The sequence below is a fragment of the Zalophus californianus genome, chromosome 5 (assembly GCF_009762305.2).
Source record: "Zalophus californianus isolate mZalCal1 chromosome 5, mZalCal1.pri.v2, whole genome shotgun sequence".
In the NCBI taxonomy this organism is placed as follows: domain Eukaryota; kingdom Metazoa; phylum Chordata; class Mammalia; order Carnivora; family Otariidae; genus Zalophus; species Zalophus californianus.
This window is the reverse complement of record NC_045599.1, coordinates 108,866,555-108,886,770: the sequence shown is the minus strand read 5'-3', so window position 1 is coordinate 108,886,770 and position 20,216 is coordinate 108,866,555. Positions and strand designations below refer to the sequence as shown.

The 20,216-nt window shown below is 49.2% G+C and overlaps 1 protein-coding gene across 1 annotated transcript in view; it reads left to right on the top strand.

The window, feature by feature from the left end:
- The first annotated feature begins 4,558 nt into the window (after window positions 1-4,558).
- GALNT10 (polypeptide N-acetylgalactosaminyltransferase 10) overlaps window positions 4,559-20,216 on the top strand; it is a 223,937-nt gene continuing 208,279 nt past the window's right edge. Inside the window, 1 exon segment of the mRNA XM_027605662.2 lies at window positions 4,559-4,717. Coding sequence (XP_027461463.2) covers window positions 4,559-4,717 — 159 coding nt within the window.

Here is a 20,216-nt window from a genome sequence, read left to right as displayed (position 1 = left end):
TCAGGGGATCCCAAAAGATCTGCCTGTTACTGATGACAGGATGGAAGACTGAAAAGTAAGCAAGAGAATAAGCAGCTCATTGGAAAAAAAGAAGAAAGAAAGAAGAAAAGGAACCAAAGATGGGAAGATGGGGGAAGAGAGGAGATACTCACCATTCATCAAACCTTGGTGTCAGGCACGTATGGGGCAGAATTTGGGGATATAGCAGGAAAGGAGAAGCCAAAGCCTCTGCTCCGTGCCCCTGACGTGTGATCTGGAGGAGCTCAATAACAAACAAGTAAATAAGCAAATAAATAAGATCACGGCCAAGAGGGATGTGCACTAGGAAGAAAACAGAGCAAGATGTAAAGTAGGCAGCAACATTTCTGGTGGGCGGTCAGGGAGGGTCCCTGTGAGGAGGTGACATTTAAGCTAAGATCTGAAGGATGAGAGGGAGGAATAGTGGAGGAAGAACAGGGAACCAGCATTCCTGGCAGAGACGAGGGCCAATTCAAAGGCCCTGGGGCTGGATCTGGGCAGAGTGGGGTCAGAATCCCAGAAGAAGTTGGGGGCGGCTGGTTTGGAGTGACAAGAGGGTGATAGGAGATGAGATTGGAGAGGCCCAGGCCACTAGTGAAGATTCCTGCCATGCAGCTGAAATCCTGTTCATTCCTCCTCAGTGTTCCTAGTGGTGCTGGACTTTTATTTCAGCCAAAGTTACTAGTTCCATCTCATGGGTGTCTGCAGTAAGCCCTTTATGCCCATCATCTCATTTAATGCCCACAATAGGCTTAGGACAGGTCAGTCTGAAAGTAATATATCTTGTTCAATTTCAGTCAGTGTCCAGATCAGTTTTCCCAGAAAAACAGCCAGAACTAATAGGCTGTCTACATGTCTCAAATGGTATGGTCTCAGTGAGTGGGATAAAACCCTAGGAGCTCCCCCCAGCATCCCCACACTGTAGAAGGTGATCAAAGAGCCCTGGGATTAAAGCTGGGTTCATGGGTTAGAGTTTCCACTGGAGGCTTACCGAGCTGGTGTGTACAGCTTTGATCAACAAGTCACTCAGTAAGACACAAGAAAAAGCTCAAATCCAATTTTGTACAGACTCCTCTAGGGAGCTGGAAGAAGGGGTGGGGAGGAGAGAGACACTGAAGATTTTCCAGTACATGACTTCAGCTGCTACACGTTACTCCTCCCATAATTATTGAGCACCTATTGTGTTCCAGGCCTGGGAGGGGCATTAACTTAGCTTTGTGTGGTCTGAGCAGCAGTATGAGCTGAAATCCATCTGCCCTGGCTCAGCTCCTGTTGCTTTGGCTCAGGAAAGGGGGGTGGTTTTTGCAGATTCCTCTGCTTGGAAGGAACATCAGTTTTCTGATTTCCAAAAAAAGAGAAGTATGTGCTAGCAGCGGCAGAACATACTATAAAGGATACCTGTTCTAAAGAAAAATAAAGCAAATGGAAATGGGGTACTCTTTGATATTTTAGATCAGCTGGTCAGGGAGGCTTTCTCCAAGGCAGAAAATTTGGTCTGCTTCCCAAGAGATGGGAGGGAGAGGTTTAGAGGACAAGATTGCTAGACAATGATGGCACAGCAAATGTGCAAAGGCTCTGAGGCCATCAACTTGGCGCATTTGAAGCATACAGCAAGAAGACCAGTGTAACAGAAGGGAAGGAGAGAGAACAGAGTCTAGAAATTGGGTCAGATCATGTAGGGCCTCATGAGCTATGTGAGCATTCTCATAGATTATTCTAACACACAGAGTAGTCCCAGGCAAGTTCCCAGGAGCAGAGGGAGCCTCATGTTTATAAAAGGATGGCTCTAGCTACTCTGTTTCTAGCATTGTGCTTCTGCTGTGAAGGCACATAAAAGAATTTTGCAACACTATCTTCACCTCTAGAAACTTCCACTTTTGTCAGAGACAGATGGACATTCAATTACATAAATACCGTGTTATCAACTGCAGTATAAAAAGCATAGGGCTCTTTTTAGCAGCATTAATAACGATAGCCAAAAGGTGGAAATAATCCAAATGTCCACGCATGGATGAATGGATAGACAAAATGTGATATCTACGTACAATGGAATATTACTAAATCTTCAAAAGGGATGAAATTCTGATACATGCCACAACATGGATGGACCTTGAAAACATTATGCTGAGTGAAATAAGCCAAACACAAAAGGACAAATGTACAATTCCACTTATATGAAGTACGTAGTTAAATTCATAAAGACAGAAAATAGAATGGTGCTTGTTACCAGGGGTTGAGAGGAAAGGAAATGAGGTGTTAGTGTTTAACGGGTACAGTTTCAGTTAAAGATGATGAAAAAGTTCTGGAGATGGATAGTGATGATGATGCACAACAACGGAAATATACTAATGCCACTGAATGGTTTAAATGGTAGGTTTTATATTATGTATATTTTACCACTGAAATAATTAAAAAAAACATTTTTTAAGGTATAGAGCTAAGATCTAGGGATAGAAGAGTGAGCCTTCTAGGCAGAGGCAGGAAAGAACCTCTGATGACAGCAAGAAGGCAAATGAGCTGGGGCACAATGAAGAAAGAAAAGGTGAGGGCTATTCGTATATGGCCTTGCAGGATCTTGTAGTTCCTTATAGAAATCCAGGAGATGGGAAACCACTGGAGGGATCTGAGCAGAGGGGTGATGCTGTCTACCCTTTGTTAAAACCCTGGTAGTGGCTCTCTTAATGAGTCTCCTTTGCAAACCAATATAAGAAAAACACTTACTTCACAGGGTAGCTAACTGTGAGCATTAAAAGAGGTAATGTGTGTCAAGGGTTTAACATGGTGCCTGGCACAGAGTAAGCCTTCAATAAAAGGTCAGCGTTACTATGAAAGACAGCAGCCCTCTGAGGAGTTTTGGAGGAGTTTGTGGAGGAGGCAGCAGTTCAACTAGATGTGGAAGGATGAACAAAGATTTCCATCAACATAGATGTGGAAGAGGAGAGGGCTTTCAGGGTGGAAGGAACTTCCTGGACAACTGCAGAGAAAGGAAAACAACTAGCCACAGGGCAGGGCAGGGCAGAGGAGATAAAGCAAGGAGTGTGAACTCTGGAGCTTAGGTGATGGGAGTTTTTAAGGTTTTGGAGATGTCCAGATCCAAGCTATAATTTCAGCAAAACTGAATCCCCATCGCTCATCCTGGAGCGTCAGGATGGTGGTCCGAGGCTGGGAGGCTAGGCATGGGGGTCAGTGGTTGGGCAGGAGACGCAGAGAATCCGGAGCACGCAGGTGGGGGTGGTAAAGAGGAAGGCAACCGAGAGGGCGCGTCATCCCTCGCCATGAGAGAGGAGAAGCAATTAAGTGGAGAGCCCTGAGGAGCCACAGCCGTCGCCGTCGGAGTCAGCTCTGCAGCCCTTCAGAGAGCCCAGGCAGCTCGACTTCCTCAGAGCCCTCATCACGGGTATAGACACACTCCCTCGCCTAATGCTATTATGCATTTAATGTTTCAGCTCCCAGACCACACGGCTCGAGTTTGTTTTCATTTCATCCCGGTGCCTGGCACAGTGTCTGGCACACAGAAGACATTCACTAGTGGCTTGCTGAGTAGCTGAACAGGAGATAGAAACCGACAAAAGAGTTTTAGAGAAAGGGCTCCGTGAGCTAAGCACCTAGAAGTATTCATTGGACCGGAGGGCATTCCAACTCCAAGGAGACTGGGCTTGCGTGAGAAAAGCTCCTGCAGGGAAGCTCCGGTCCCCTCCCGCCGCTTTGCAGAGACAACAGACGGGTGGCAGGCGGGCGCAGCACTCCACAGTTTAGAGGGCGTTCACAACCAACGCCAGGAACTCTGAGAGGAAGGAAACTAGGGCCCTGCCGCAGCCCGGTAGCGTGGAACACAGCTGCGGCTCCATTTCCCGCCGGGGACTATCGAGTCCCCGGGACAAAAGTTGGTCCTCAAAGCGGAGCCGAGGGGGGCGGGCAAGCCACAGCCCCGAGCGTCCCGCGGAGCTCCAGCACTATTTGCACACCCCCGGGGAGCTCGCAAACGCTCGGGGGAGTCCGGAGCAGAGCTTGCGGGCAGAGCTTTGCGGGGGTCCCCGCGCGTCTCAGCGCGCGGACAAGCACCTCCGCTCAGCCGGCAGCAGTTAGCGCCCAACTCGCCAACTCCGGGACTTTCTCAAAGCTGTCGCGGGCGGGGCAGCCGCCGAGGAGCGGGCCGCACCATCGCGGCCCGAGAGGGGGAAGCGCTCCGCTCCGGGGCCCCCGCCGCGCCGGGGCTGACCGGCAAGAGCCGCGAGAAAGCCGGGGCCCCTGGCGCACAGAGTTCGGCCACCGAGCCGGAGGAGAGCGGCGCGGGGCACCGCGGCTCGGCCGGCTCAGAGGCGGCGGCGGCGACGGCAGCCTCCCCCGTGGCTGCGGCGCGGTGGCAGAGGCCGGCTCCCCGGCCGGCGAGCGGCGGAAGTGCCGCGGAGTTGGAGCGGGGCCGGCGCCGCGGCAGTTTCTCGTCGCTGAGCTGCTGCCGCCGCCGGGCGGACGGGCGGACGCGCGGAGCGGGGGGCCGCGCGGCGGGGCCGGCGGGGCGCGGCGGGGCTGACCGGCCCCGATGAGGCGGAAGGAGAAGCGGCTTCTGCAGGCGGTGGCGCTGGTGCTGGCGGCCCTGGTCCTTCTGCCCAACGTGGGGCTCTGGGCGCTGTACCGCGAGCGGCAGCCCGACGGCACCCCCGGGGGATCGGGGGCGGCGGTGGTCCCGGCGGCCGGACTGGTGAGTCCCCCAGTTGCTGTGGGGGTGGGAACACTCTCTCCCCGTATTCACTTGGAGCCTTCGGGTCCTCCCTCCACCTTTCCGTTTCTGCATCCTCAGTGTCAGAGCCGGAGACCCTTCGGTTCTTCCCATTTTGGGGATTGGGAACATTGAGGCTCAGAGAAGGACAGGAACTTGTCCAGGGCCCCCACGTCAGCCAGAGGCCGAATCAGAACTAGAAACAGACTCCTGTTGCTCAATCTGGAAGATGTGTTTGTTACCTTAGGTTACCATCCTCCTTTCTATCCATGTCTGGTAACCCCTCACCTCCCAGCATCTCTTGCTTTTGGAGGGTCCAGTCTGCATTCCTATATCCCAGGGTGACTCCTTCTTCAGGAGCTGGCGGTCCTTCTATTTTTGTTCTGCTTTCACCCCCACCTGCTGATCCCAGTGTTCCCTACTCAGGTCAGCCACTTTCCTGTTTTCCCATCTGCCTAATGGGACACCAGGCCTCCCTCCTCTCCCCATTTGCTTACCCTCCCCCCTCCTCACCCTTCCTCTTTCCCAGATCTGTGGGTTCCTTGGAGGATGCAAAAATCATGCTCCCCTTGGAGCTTCAGGTCCTGGGGGAGGGAGGAAGCTCCTGGTTCTTGAGGGACCTCCTGCCTTTGACCTTCTGGGAGTCCAGAAGTGTGAGTTCTGGTGGAGGGACCCCCAAAATTTCCCAAAGGCTATTTGTGTGCAGTATGCCCTGAGGATGGGACTTCAGGTGCCTTCCCTGTCCCTTCGTAGAGTACCCATGATCCCTTTTGAACTTGTCCAGTTTGATTAGGTGCATTGTTTCTTGCAGCCAAGACTAGGATCTTAATTGTTCCTGCTTCTTCTGAACTCACCCACGTGTGTGTGTGTGTGTGTGTGTGTCTGTTGTGTCACACGTACCTACAGATTGATAGCAGAAGCACTGTCAGAGCCCTCCTGCTTTCCCAGCTCCTGGCTCAGTAGGTGCGAGTGAGTGTGTATATATGCTTGAACTGTTTCACACAGTGGGACATTTCAGGTTTTCTTATAGGATTTCCCTGGCCCCATGGGAAGTGGATAATTTGTCTATTGGGGTCAAATTTAACTGATTGTTGGCAGGATGAGGGAAGAAGCTGACTTTTGAGGCTGATGTTTTTCTCTCTCTTCCTGGTATCAGGCTGCTGCCTGGGCAGTCTGGCATCTTGAGCACGGAGGGCTGCTTGCCACAGGGATGACCCAATATGAGTACAGCCTGTCACTGGTAATTGTTGCAAACCGTTCTGGAGGGCCTCGGTGATCTTTTTGGTAGATCTTATTGTTTGGAAATTAAGCTCCCTCAACGCCTTCACTAAACCCCTGGTTCAAACCCTGACAGCCATATTAGACCTCTTTCCCTTAAATTCTGTATCCGTATGAGTTTTTCCTTCATGAAATCTTTCTTCTGTTCTCACCCTATGTCAGCATCAGGGGGAGGAGGCCAGGGTTCTGTCCTCAGCTCTACTGTTAACTTGCTGTGTGTATCCTTGATCACCTCTTATCTCCCTCTCTGAGCCTCCCTTTCTCCATCCGTAAAATGTGGTTATTGGTGCAGGTCCAGCATTATGATACCCAGTCAATCATTGAGAAGTACAATGGCCACTTCTTCTTTCTTTCCTGAGGGCTGGGGACCCTTGTAGCATCCCTAGCTGTGGGGCCTCCATACTGGACACAGCCCCATGTCAAGGTGGGGAGTGTCCTGCCTGAGCACTAACTCTCCTTTAGAATAGCTGTAGCCAGTTCTAAAATAGCTCCTGACATTCTGCCTCGCCTGAAGAAAGCCCTCGTATTTCATTTGCCGTGGATGCCAGAGACGTCCTGATTTTCATTTTCTATAGACCCAGATGTGTAGAGAGAAGGTCAAGGTTAACTGCCAGTTTGGCCTGAGCTTTCAAAGTAAATTGCTCACTTGTGCAAGAGGGAATTGATGGAGTAAGGCAGCCTTTTGGGCAAAGAGAGAGGGGAGCAACAACTGGGCACTGCTCAGAGCCCTTAACTGGAAAGGACAGACAGGCTCATTTGGGAAGGTCTAGTTCTTGTTCATTACTTTTGCTCTGGAATATCATGAGGAGGAGGAGGAAGACATTAGGGGTGTGGTGGTGGGTATGGGGGGCGGGTACTGATAGATTATCCTTGCTTTAAAGAAACTCCCTTTGCTTTCTGGGAGCAGCAGAAGGGAGCTGTTTCCCCAATGATAAGCTCTGCTAGATGCTGTAGGATTCAGCATTCATCTGCTGCCTTTCAGGAATACTCTGCCAAATTTCCACACAGCCACTTTTTGTGTCACTCTCCTGCAGATGCACAGCACTGGGCTTGGCCCCCAGTCCCTTGTCTGAATGTCAGCTGGCCTTGAGGGAGGAGGCTGACTTCTCAGAGCCATGGTGTTCTGTTCCTCATCCCAGGGTGCTGGAACATTCACGGAACCTGTCAGTCCGCCTGCTATCTGGGAAATCTGGCCTCTTGAGCACACAGGGCTTCTTTCGACAGGGCTGACCAGTTTGGAGCTCAGCTTGTCACTCTTGTAATTGTTGAGAATTATCCCAAGGCACCTCGTTGATCTTTCTGGTAGAAATAACTGCAGAGGCTCTGGAGGGAAGTCTGACAGGACTTTATCCAAATGCAAAATATATTCCTCGTGGGTTCCAGGGTTAACATACCCACTGTTAGAGCAGTCCTTTAACTCCTTAACTTCTCCACTGGTTTGAAGAATAGAGTTTCAAGTTAAGAGCATTTATCATCTGCTAGAAAGTAAGTCTATAGAACTGTCATACTAGCTCATCCTAGGTATACCTCTGGAGCTGGGTAGGGCAGCTGATTTATAAACGACACATAATGCTTTTAGGGTTTCAATATTCATCTGGTCATACAGCTGGCTTCTCCAACAGTTGTGAGACTGAGCAAGAAAAGCCAGTCCTGAAGCCATCCTCATTTTATTTATTTATTTATTTATTTAAATTTAAATTTAAATTCAATTAGAGCCACCTTCATTTTAATTTAGGGATCCCTCTCATTCCTAGCCCCAGTCTGTTTAATATCTTGATTTAATCCTGCAGTCTGTTTCCTATTCCAGACCGGGGGACTAGCTATCAAAACCCATGTTAGGAAACGTGATGCAGTCCCTCCCCATTTCAGAGCCATAATCTCTTGTGAGAAATGACTTCATTGGATAATAGCGACTGTAGCATAGAAATTGTAGGATAATAGAATACCAGTGACTTTAATTTTCAAGTATCAAGAGTTTTTCTCATTGTGTCAGAGCTGAACTTTATTCTTAGAACATCCAGACATCAATACGTCCCCCCTACTCCACCCTTTTTTAGTCTTCCTGGTGGCAGAGCCTTACCCATCAGAAAGTTAAGTACCATAGAAATGTAGCCTTGGAATGATTTCTTTAATTTTCCACAGAGGGCCTGGGACCCTTTATCCTGCTAATCTCTTGTCTGTCTGCAGGCCCAGCTGAAATCTGATGCCACCGGCGCGGGGTTGTTGGTTTACCTGAGCAAATCTGGCTCTCGGCATTCACCCTGTCATCCTAGGTTTGTAGTCTCCTCAGGAGCCCAGATGAGGAAGGCCTGGGAACAGAGGCTGGGATTCTAGTTCTCTCTCCTGCCCCTAAACTCCCTGTGGGACCTTAGGAAAGGGGTTTAACCTCTTTGGGCCTTGGATCTTTCAACTGTGAAGTGAAGGTTTATATTCAGGAGAGGAAAGGTAAATGTGTATCGTAATGGTGTTCCCCTCCCCTGGCCAGGCAGACATTGCTCATCGGTCTCTTTCCCACTAAGTCCAGACTTGGTTGCTACTCAAGTGGAGTTAATGGCATTAAAATTTATTTGTGACATAAGGAATAGATCCTTTGTTAGGATGTTTCCAACTTTAACTTCCTGGGGTTCTATGAGTTTGTTTGGAAGCATGTATTGCAAAAGTCCAAACAGTAGAAGTATGTTAAAACAGGCCTCCCCGTACCTAGGTTGTGATGAAGCCACTACTACTTAGGGATGTGTTTATACTCTGAGGATGTTCAGTCTTTAATCTGTTGGCACCAGTGACATGATAACAAATAATGGAATCAGGAATGAAAATGCAAAGACCTATTTCAAAGATAACCGTCTAGCTTGCTAATTGTACCTTGTCCACAGTCGACTCTTACACAGAGATAGCATCGGGATCCCATCACTGAAAAACATCCTGAGGTAAACTGGCGGCCCACAGTGTGTCCTGTGGCAGCTAATCGCTCATGATGGTGTTTGCAGTGGGTTCTGTATTTTGTATGTATCTGACCCTCTGCATCCCATCTGTGTATCCAAGCTCCCAGGAAGACTGAGGTAAGAGTCTTGCTTCTCAGAGAACCACTGTCCTCCTGCCCAGTGCAGTGGGGAAAGGAGGTACCCTATACCTTCCTGAGTTCCTGTGGCCAATGAGTGCATCGTGGCCTCCCCTTCCAGAAATGTCTTGAAGGAGGAACTGCATCCTCTTCCAGCACATAGCCTAAGGCTTGGCCCTTGGAAGATGGTCAGAACGTGTTTGCTGAAGGATCAAGATGTACCGGAGCTTCAGAAGTCATCTAGTCTGCCTGCCTTGTTGTGTACGTGTGGAAATTGAGGCCCAGGAGAGGGGGGAATCCATTCTCAGAGTGGGGAGTGCAGATCAGAACCCAGTTCTTCTCCACATTCTTGCTCTTTATCACCACGAATACTTTTTCCCTCCACATCCTGATAATTGATCCTTCTCTACATGAGTCAAAATCATCACCCCCAGTTTTGGAGGCTGGTACTTAATCGCTGGAACTTACCTGGTTTTTTTGCAGATCCATTTTTATACATTTCTTGTCAAGTTTTTATAGTGTTAAAGCAAGTAAAATGAATTAGATTTTAAGGTGGCAAAGGGATCCGGCTGAGAAATTGAGAAATTAAATGGATGTATCACATGTGGCATTATTACTGCTATCTGTGGCAGATGGAGCTAGTGCGAGCTGAAGAGCCACTTCAGATTCTCTATCACTTGTAAGTAACAGAATGGGCTGAAATGAGTAAGGGGATATATTAGCTCCTGTAATTGCAGTGGCCTCACGTATGGTCTGATCCGGAGGTTCATGCCCTAGACTGAGCCCTTGTGGTAGCAAAAAGTGGTTGTAGCTCTTTCTGACCTCATGTCCATACCCAGATCCCGGAGGAGAGAGTCTGTCTCCTCTGGTGGCTTCTCTAGAAGGGGGAGGAAACTTTTTTTCCTCTAAGTGCTCGCAAGTCTCTTTAGGTATTATCAGCCCAATTTAGATCTAATATGCTCTCTGAACCAATGACACTTGTCAAAAGCATGAGCTATGCTGATTGACTTAACCCACCCTGGAGCTAGGGTTAGGCTCAGGCCATCAGAGTTGTAGGAAGAACAGTTCCCAGAGAAAAATCCGAGTGCTTTCGTGGAGAGGAGGGGAAAAGCGATCTAGCGATGAAGACAACAAGTGTCCATTCCAGAACCTCTCTGATAGTGTCCCAAGCAGTCACTGCTGAGGGGAGTCAGGCTTGGCCCCCGAGGTAAAACCTCTCGGCCATCCTGGACTCAGTGTCGGTCACTGAACCTTCAGTCTGGAGGTCTGTGTTCTCATCGCAGCTCTGCCCTCCCTTGGCTGGGATGTTTCACTCTGGGAGCCTCACTGTCCTCCCGAGGAAAGCTGTGGACGCTTCCCGGCGTGGAGTAGAGGGGCTGGGATGAAGCGCAGGTGGGAACTGTCTTTATTTAATCTTGCCTATGAGTTCTGCTGCTGCCTTCCTCCCCCTCCCAGACGTCCTGAGAGTCGCTGCGTGCCCTGCCTGCACGCACGCACACACACTGAAAGTCAGTTCATTGAAAATTTCTCTCAAGCTGAAAAAGAACTTCTGTCTCTTCAGCTTCGACTTTTTTTCTGCCTGGCCCTCTTAGCTGGAGGAGGCGGAGTGTTCATACTTTGGAAGCTAGAGGAAGCTAAACAATTCAGCTTGCTGTGGTGGGTGGGTGTGTATTTATGAGTGTGTAGCTTTCTCTCCATGTGTCTCTCTTCTCTCTCTCTCTTATCTTTGGATGGTTCCTGTTTGCTGCCCTCTGCTGAGTATAGATAGGAGAAGGAAGGGAAAAAAGCAGGCCCATGTTTTCCTTCCCTTTGGTTTTGAGAGAATTCTGAGCTTCAGATGCTAGATTTTCTTCTGTTTGCTCAGGTGATAAAAGCCACAGCATTAAATGACACTAATAAGGATGATGATGATATAGATGACGGGGAGAATGACAAGGTTAATCATCATCATCATAGCAGCTACCATGTATTTGGCACTTACTCTGCTAGGCATTGGACTAAGAAGCCCTTTACCTGTACATCTTGTTAAAACTTCCAATTATAAACACCAGGAATGAATGGAACCAGGGCTCACAGAGGTGTGGGTACTGGCTGAGGATACGCAGCCTGTGGTTGTAGAGCTGGTATTTGAACCTGTGGGTCTCTGACCCAGTGCCTAAGCAGGATAAAGGACCTGTTTCCCACCCTGCCCTTCCATCCATTCCTATGAGGCTGCTAGGGGAGCCCTGACGTCTGAGCAGATGGGACCATTGTTCTAAGACTGAACCTCTTCCGTGGCCAAGGAGGAACCCACGAGGTCAGTTGGTGGTGGTGTGACCTTGAAGAGGAACCTTCGCCCAACCCCCACTGAAGCCCCATTAGCAAAGGGACTCTCCCATCCTCCTAGATTGAGATGCTGTGGGGCAATGTGTAGGGCTCTAGTTTTGGAGCTACACTGCTTGATTCAGATCCCTAGCCTTGGGCAAGTCACTTGACCTCTGTGCCTGGATTTCTTGGTCTGGAAGATGGAAACAGTGTTCTGTATATTGGGGGTTTCTTTCGGTGGTTGAATGAATTGTTGTTGGAAGCTGAGCAGTCTGAGGATAGGTGGTTGGCCTCGTGGCACAGCATTCAGAAGTGGAACAGGGCCAGCCTCGCTGATGATTGGGGGTGGGAAGGAAGGTATGTCTGCACTCTTTGTACCCCACTCCCTGACTCTTTGGAATCTGAAGCAATTATTGAGGGAATCTTCCCACTTCCCAATGTACCCTAGGAAAGAATCCAGCTCCTCTGCATCTTTCTAGGAAGTATTCTTTGCCGCCTCCAGGAAGTTTTTTGTTTATTTGTTTTTAGAGAAAGCATGCATACAAGAGGGGTCAGGGGGAGAGGGAGCGAGAGAATCCTAAGCAGGTTCCACACCCAGTGTGGGGCTGGATCCCATGACCCTGAGATCATGACCCAAGCTGAAATCAAGAGTCAGATGCTTCGACCTCAGCCACAGCAACTTCTTCCTAGAAACATCGTTGAAGGCAAGGGAAGCAAGGGCAAAAATGAACTATTGGGACTTCATCAAGATGAAAAGCTTTTGTACAGCAAAGAAAACAGTCAACAAAACCAAAAGACAACCGACAGAATGGCAGAAGATATTTGCAAATGCCATATTAGATAAAGGGCTAGTATCCAAAATCTATAAAGAACTTATCAAACTCAACACCCAGAGAACAACTAATCTAATCAAGAAATGGGCAGAAGACATGAGCAGACATTTCTGCCAAGAAGACATCCAAATGGCCAACAGACACATGAAAAAGTGCTCAACGTCACTCAGCATCAGGGAAATCCAAATCAAAACCTCAATGAGATACCACCTCACACCAGTCAGAATGGCTAAAATTAACAAGTCAAGAAACGACAGATGTTGGCGAGGATGCAGAGAAAGGGGAACCCTCCTACGCTGCTGGTGGGAATGCAAGCTGGTGCAGCCACTCTGGAAAACAGTATGGAGGTTCCTCAAAAAGTTGAAAATAGAGCTACCGTATGACCCAGCAATTGCACTACTGGGTATTTACCCCAAAGATACAAATGTGGTGATCCGAAGGGGCACATGCACCCCAATGTTTATAGCAGCAATGTCCACAATAGCCCAATTATGGAAAGAGCCTAGATGTCCATCAACAGATGAATGGATAAAGAAGATGTGGTACACACACACACACACACACACACACACACACACTGGAATATTATGCAGCCATCAAAAAATGAAATCTTCCATTTGCAACGAAATGGATAGAACTAGAGGGTATTATGCCAAGTGAAATAAGTCAATCAGAGAAAGACAAGTATCATACAATCTCACTGATATGAGGATTTTGAGAAACAAGACAGAGGATCATAGGGGAAGGGAGGGAAAAATGAAACAAGACGAAACCAGAGAGGGAGACAAACCATAAGAGACTCTTAATCTCAGAAAACAAACTGAGGGTTGCTGGAGTGGAGGGGGTGGGAGGGTGAGGGGGGTGGGTGACACTGGGGAGGGTACGTACTATGGTGAGCACTGTGAATTGTGTAAGACTGAGAATCACAGACCTGTACCTCTGAAACAAATAATACATTATATGTTAATAAAAAAAATGACAAAAAAAAAAAGAGGCAGATGCTTAACCGACTAAGCCATGCAGGTGTCCCCAATAAGTCTTTTTTTTTTTTTTTTAAGATTTTATTTATTTATTTGACAGAGAGAGACACAGCGAGAGACAGAACACAAGCAGGGGGAGTGGGAGAGGGAGAAGCAGGCTTCCAGCCGAGCAGGGAGCCCGATGAGGGGCTCGATCCCAGGACCCTGGGATCATGACCTGAGCCGAAGGCAGACGCTTAACAACTGAGCCACCCAGGCACCGCCACCCCCAAGAAGTCTTTTTTGGTCACTCCAGCCCCCAGGAGTTGCTCACTGGTCTTAGTTCCCCTGAGCCCTGATCTTATCATCTGCCCGCTTAGATCAGAGGACCTTCCAGGAAGGCATGGCCTTGTGCTTCTTCCTGCTGCTCACTCCTTGCACCTGTCAGGCTGTTGCACGTCTCTCAGCCTACACCCGCGCTGCTCCCTTGCCTCTCACACCTCCTTCCCTGCCACCTGTCCCCTAAGCCTCACTCACCTGTTTAGGGGCAGCCTGTGGTTATGTTCTCTCCTACAGGGACCCAAAGCCCCTTATGTAAATGTGTCATGCAGTGTAATTGTTTTAATTTGATCTGTCCAGAGTGACGGCTCCTGAAGGCAGGGACTAACCTCTGTCTCAGTCGCCCACTCTTGTTTGCCCAAAGTGTTTGCTGAATGACTGAGGAAGCGAGTGAGTGGTTGATAGGGTTGGTACTCAGTAACTGCTGGTTGAGCGCAGGAAGCTTAGCCTTGAAGAACGGTTCTTCAAGGACTCCCGGGCTCAAGGAGGTGGTGGGTGGGCCAAGGGTCTGTGTGTTTCCATCACTTCCTAGGTGGGGTGGGCCAAGGATCCGTGTGTTTAACAAACTCTACTGAGAGTCCATCCAGGAACTCTCGCCTCTCTACCCACATCCTCAGCTTGTCAGCACCCCTGGGAGGCCGACCTCACCTTCCCCAGGGGCCCACTCCATATTCCCCAGGAGCACTCTGGGACTGCCTTTGAACTTGTATTCCTGAGGAGTGTGTTTATTTGCCAGGTTGGCAAGCAGTGCTCCCAGAGGGCTCTGTGGTGCCTGTTACTCGTGGCACTCTTATCAGGTGCCAGTGGTGCGAAAGCAGGATCCGGGATCCGGGATCCGGGGTGGGTGGCACACTTTGAAAATTCCTCTGCCAGGGGCCACGAAGACTGTCTGGGGTGTCTCAAGTTGTGTTTTCCCCTGATGCCTGTGGTCTGTTGCCCTTCCAGGATGGGTGCTCTGCCCTCCTGCCATGGGGGCAAGGAGGAGGTGGCTGTAAGTGGGGGGTGGGGGGAGTACTCAACCAGGGCCTCCCTGGGAAGGTGTGACATTAGGAAGGCCTACACACCTCTCCCTTGAGGTGGAAGCAGTGTGGGAGTGGGGACAAACTCCTCTGATTCCAGGCCCAGCACTGGCACTTGCTCACTTGCTCTGTGTCCCACTCCGGACTTCAGCTCCAGCCTTATCCTAAAATGAGCTCAGTGGTCACTGCTTCACAGTGTCATGAGGATTACAGTAAAGATGAGAAAGCTGAGGTGCAGAGGGGTTCGGTGACATATCCAGGGCCACACAGCTAGGAAGTGATGGAAACAGGATTCCAGCCCAGGTGTCTCACTCCAGCAGAGCACCCGGCCCGAGGCTTCTTTCTGCTGCCTTGCCACCTACTGGCCCTATGACCTTGGGGGAATCTCCCTTTACCTTTTCCCCAGGACATGAGGAGACCACACGTGCTCCCTCGGGCAGCCTCCCAAGAGCCCAGTTAACTGGGGTTGTGTGTGTGTACGAATCTCCCCCATGATTCCAGATGTCAGCTTCCTCCCTGAGGCCGGCTGGGAAGCAGAGGGTGCCAGAGGTGGCTTCTGGAGGAGGGGGGTTTCTTAATTTTTCTTAAAGGGAACAGGTTGGAAACATCTGGCAGGGGAATGTGTGTGAGAATTACTTCCTGCTGCTGAAGCACATTGTATGTGCTCAACTGAACACTTATTTTTGCATGGTTCCTCCTGAGTATTGATCAGAGTCAGGTGCTGACAGTTAAAAAATGTATATGCATATCTATTTGTGAAATAATAAGTTTCCAAATCTGGCACCTAACTAGGGAAAAGTTGGTGATCGTGTTTTGGGGGTGTCAGGATCTGGAGTAGGATTCCTGATCATTCTATTGACAATAGACTAATGACTCTCCCTCAGAGAACTTCATTCGACCTTTGTACTGTTTTTTTTTTTTTTTTTTTTTGAACCTTACATGTATGCTTTAATGGAGATTTCAGACTGGTGGCCTGTGGCCAGAAGTAGCCCATGTAGCTCATGTGGCTCACCCAGTGTTGGCCCATAGATGGATGGACATCTTCATTTAAAAATTTTTTTTAAAGATTTTATTTATTTATTTGAGAGAGAGAGTGTGGGAGAGCAGGGGGAGGAGCAGAGGCGGAGGGAGAAAGAGGGGAAAGAATCTCAAGCCGACTCCACACTGAGCACAGAGCCCAACATGGGGCGCAATCTTATGACCCTGAGATCGTGAGCTGAGTGGAAACCAAGAGTCAGACGCCTAACCGATAGAGCCAACCAGGTGCCCCGAGGGTGTCTTTATTTTTAAGTGTTAGTTAGAAAGTTGTCAGTACTTGAACATTGGGATATTTCATATTTAAAAAAAATTCTCACTTCTGGCTTATGAGAAAAAATGTAAAAGTCTTGCTGCTGGGCCCAGGTTCCAGTATCACAGAAAGTGTCTGGATCAAGGTAGCCGTTGCCTGCTCTAGACAGGCCTCCGCTCAAACCTCGGTTCTTTACCCTTTCACATAACGAGCCTGGCCTCCGGAGACTTGTGAGTTTGGGAGCCCTCCTTTATAACCTTTGTCTAATTTGTTCTTTTTTTTTTTTTTTAAGATTTTATTTATTTATTTGAGAGAGAGAGAATGAGAGAAAGCACGGGAGGGAAGACGGTCAGAGGGAGAAGCAGACTCCCGCTGAGCAAGGAGCCCAATGTGGGACTCGATCCCGGGACTCCAGGATCATGACCCGAGCAGAAGGCAGTCGTCCAAGCAACGGAGCCACCCAGGCACCTAATTTGTTCTCTTTCTGTCATGGTGGAGGCACAACAGGGCTTATGACCCCCAGTTTACAGAATAGAAAACCGAGATTCAAAGGGCCTAAGTGACGTGACTAGTCACAGAGCCAAGTAAGTTGAGACTGGTCCTTTTTGACTCTTGCCTAATGCACTTTTTCGGGGACGGGGGGGAGATTGTTACCTGGAAATATAAACATATAAACCTTAGGCTCTTGGGGGCACCTGGGTGGCTCAGTCGTTAAGTGTCTGCCTTCGGCTCAGGTCATGATCCCAGGGTCCTGGGATCGAGCCCCGCATCGGGCTCCCTGCTCTGCGGGAAGCCTGCTTCTCCCTCTCCCACTCCCTCTGCTTGTGTTCCCTCTCTCGCTGTGTCTCTCTGTCAAATAAATAAATAAAATCTTAAAAAACAAAACAAAACACAAAAAACCTTAGGCTCTTGAACAAAGTTAAGTTTATATCCAGATGATTTATATTCCAGCTCTATCTAAGCCCAAGAACCATTTACCTTGTTTCTCTGTGTTTTTAGGTATTCTGAATTTGAGGTCTACCCTGTCTAATAAAGTTTGCTCCAGCTGTGTCAGGGGCTGCTGTAGGTTTATTAGAAATGATGTGAGCACAGAGTCCACTTTGTTTTCTGCCCTGGGCTTCCTGGCATGTCAGAAAACCCCAGAACGTGCGTTCTTGTTACTGCCAGAGTGTTGGGAATCTAAAAGGAGAGGAAAGACAGCTTTCCAGTGGGAATGGCACATGCCACATTCCCTTGTCTGAGGGGGCCCCAAAGGCATCTGGGGGCATTTCTGGAAAAGAGAGGGCCTGTGTGAGGGCTCTGAGCTAACTGGGTGAGGCGGTTCAGCTGAACACAGCCACCCGTGTCTGTGAGTACAGGACCCTTTGCCGGGGGCAGGAGTAGCTGCATCTCCCCTCCCCCCTCCCTGCTTCAGGAACCTTCCTTTAGAGGTTCCAGGTGGCTGCTGGTGTGGCAGTAGGGCATGGGGTGTGGCAGTAGGGCATGGGGTGTGGCAGCCTGTCCTGGGCTGAGAGTTTGCTCTCTTTGAGCCTCGGTGACAATAACGATCATTAATTTATTGAGTTCTTGGCGCATGCCGTGCACCAGGCCCTTCTCGCGTCTTCAGCATAGTATGTGCTCTTGCTGTGGTCATTGCGCAGACGGGAAGGCTCAAGCTCAGGAGGCTTAAGCAGCTTCCCAGGCCTGCAGGGGAGACAAGTGGTGGGACTCTGACTCAGACTTCTGACTCTCCGCCCTGTGCTCTTAACTACCATGCTTTACTGACACCGGGGCAAGTCGTGGAACCTCTCTCGGCCTCCATTTCCTCCTTTGTGAAGTGGGGATAATGTATTCCTGGCGTGCCAGCAGAGTACAGATGAGAGGGACTCCGTCAGCTTTCGGACTTGCCTGTGTCCCTCGCTCTGGGCAGTTGTCACACATTGCTGTCTGCTCTGCTCTCTTTCCTGCTAGGGTAGCTCTGTTCTGGAGTGCCAGGCTTTCCCTGAGGAGTCCGCCCAGCATGTGTGGAGTGTGCCTCTCTCCCCAGCTCAGATCCTGGCTGGGCTGCTGCCCTTCCCCTCCCCTGACAGTGGGAGGCCTGGCCAGGGAACAAAGGGGCACATTAAGAAGGCTGCCAGGTGCCAAGCCAGAGGTATTGAAGGGACATTTGATTAGTTTTAACCCTAGTTGTCAGGCTTTTGCTCTTTCTTTCTCTGCAGCAGGTAAGGGGGAAAGAAGCTGGGATGGCTTTCCTCTCTGTGTGGTTGTTGTGGGCTCTCTGACTTTGGGTGTAAGTATGCCTCTGTCCTCAACCCTCTCCACTTTCTGTGTGAGTCTGTCTCTCCCTCCTGCCCTCCATCGCCTGCTGTCTCTGTGCTGTGTGTGTCTAACTCAGCAAGTGGTGAGACATGAGACTGAAGAATCCACAGTTCCAAGGGGCTATCTTTCATCTTGCCCCATCTCCCCAACCTCATCCCTGCCAAGAGGTCAGCCATCTTTGGCTTGAACACCTTCAGCAAGAGGGAACTCACTCTCTTAGCTTCAGCAGAGTCCTAGGTAATCTGCTGTGGCTCAGGGAGGCTTAGAGGATTTCTTGAGTGCCCACTATCCTTCTTTTCAGACTCCTCTCAAATCTTTCCTTTCCCAGAAAGTCTTCTCTGATCTTTCCAGTTAGAATTAATGTCTGTCTCTTGGAAATGCTTATAGAATTTATTGTCTAGCTTTAGCGGCGCGAATGTTACAGCGCTATGTTTTGCCATTTCTGTAGGCAGAGGAAAGTAATGTTGAAGGAGCTTTCCCAGTAGGATAGCCCGTTGGGTGAGGTTCCAGCTGGAGAGAAGGGATCCCAGAGAACTGCCGTGTGGGCCTGGGCTTCCTCCTGTTTCTAGAAGGTCCATCTCCAGACTTGGCCAGTGTATGTTATGTATTGTTTTAGTCTGGAGAATATGTTAGGCTTTGTGGGCCATATGGTCTCTGCGGCAACTTCTCAACTCTATCGTTCTACTGTGAAAGCAGCCAGAGACGATACATTAATGAACGACTGTGCTGTGTTCCAATAAAACTTTATTTGCAACAACAGGCCCCAGACTGGATTTGGCACGTCGGGGTTTGCTGACCCATGTTCTAGTCTCTTCCCGCTGGAGAAGATGCCTTTAGTTGTTATGTGACCTCGGGGTTGGTGAGGTCCTTCTCTCAGGACCACATCTACCATTAAATGGATGAATGGAATATTATGGGTTGAATCATATTCCCTAAAAAGATATGTTGCTGTCCTAACCCCTATACCTCAGAATGTGACCTTATGTGGAAATAGGGTCATTGCAGATATAATTAGTTCAGATGAGGTCATGCTGGAGTAGGGTGGGCCCTTAATCCCATATGACTGACTGGGGTCCTTACAAGAGGGGAGACCAGAGAAGGACAGGACTGTGGGGAGACTGAGGCAGAGACCAGAGTGATGCTGCCATAAACCCAGGAACGCCTGGGACCACCAGCAGCTAGAAGAGGCATGGGGCATGGATGCATCCTCCAGAGACTTTGGAGGGAGCCTGGCTCTGCCAGCACCTTGATTTTGAACTTGTACCCTCCAGAATAGTGGAACAATAAATTTCTGTTAGTTTAAGCCACCTAGTTGGTGGTGCTTTTTTATGGCAGCCCTAAGACATGAATACATGGACCATTTTCCATTTTCTCATCAGATTGTTTTATGGGTGTGCATGAGTGTGTTTGTGTGTTGTGTTTGGGTAGAGGTGGATAAAACACTCTGTAAGGCAGACATAATTGTGATAATCTCTTCCAGCTACTTCAATTCCTTTTTAATTCGTGGAAAAATCCTCTCTTCCTATGGAGGATTAGTATATTACCCGGCATGTATGTATTCTTTAAAGCCACTCTCCTTATTAACAGATCAGCCTCTTTTTTTTTTTTTTCTTTTAGCTTAGCCCTTAGCCTGGAATACCAATGAGTAAACACAGGGTGCCCATACTGCCTTTTATTTAACCATATTATCTTTCTTTTTCTCAGTTTCCACTATAATGATTTCAACCATTTCTTTTTGTTCTGGGTCCCAGCTTAATTGGTTTGGGGGCTTACTGTGTGTTTTACTATGTTACTATGTGTGTTTCTGTAGTAAGTACAGAAGACAGCCCCTACCTTCATAGGGCTTGTCATCTACAAGGGACCTAGACAAGTTCACGGTGATGTATGCACAAGGCAGAGCGTACTTAGTACTGCGGGAGGGGTCAGCCCAGTGTGGTGGGATACCAGGAGGCACAAATCACATGGATTGAGGTCAGGAAGGACATCAGGAAGGTGGTGACTTCAGGGTAGCCCTGGGGAAGGATTGGGGCCTCTCGAGTAGCAGGAAGCGGGGAGTAATTTAAGAACAGGGAGTAAGCCAAAGTCACTGAACTTTGGATGTCTGT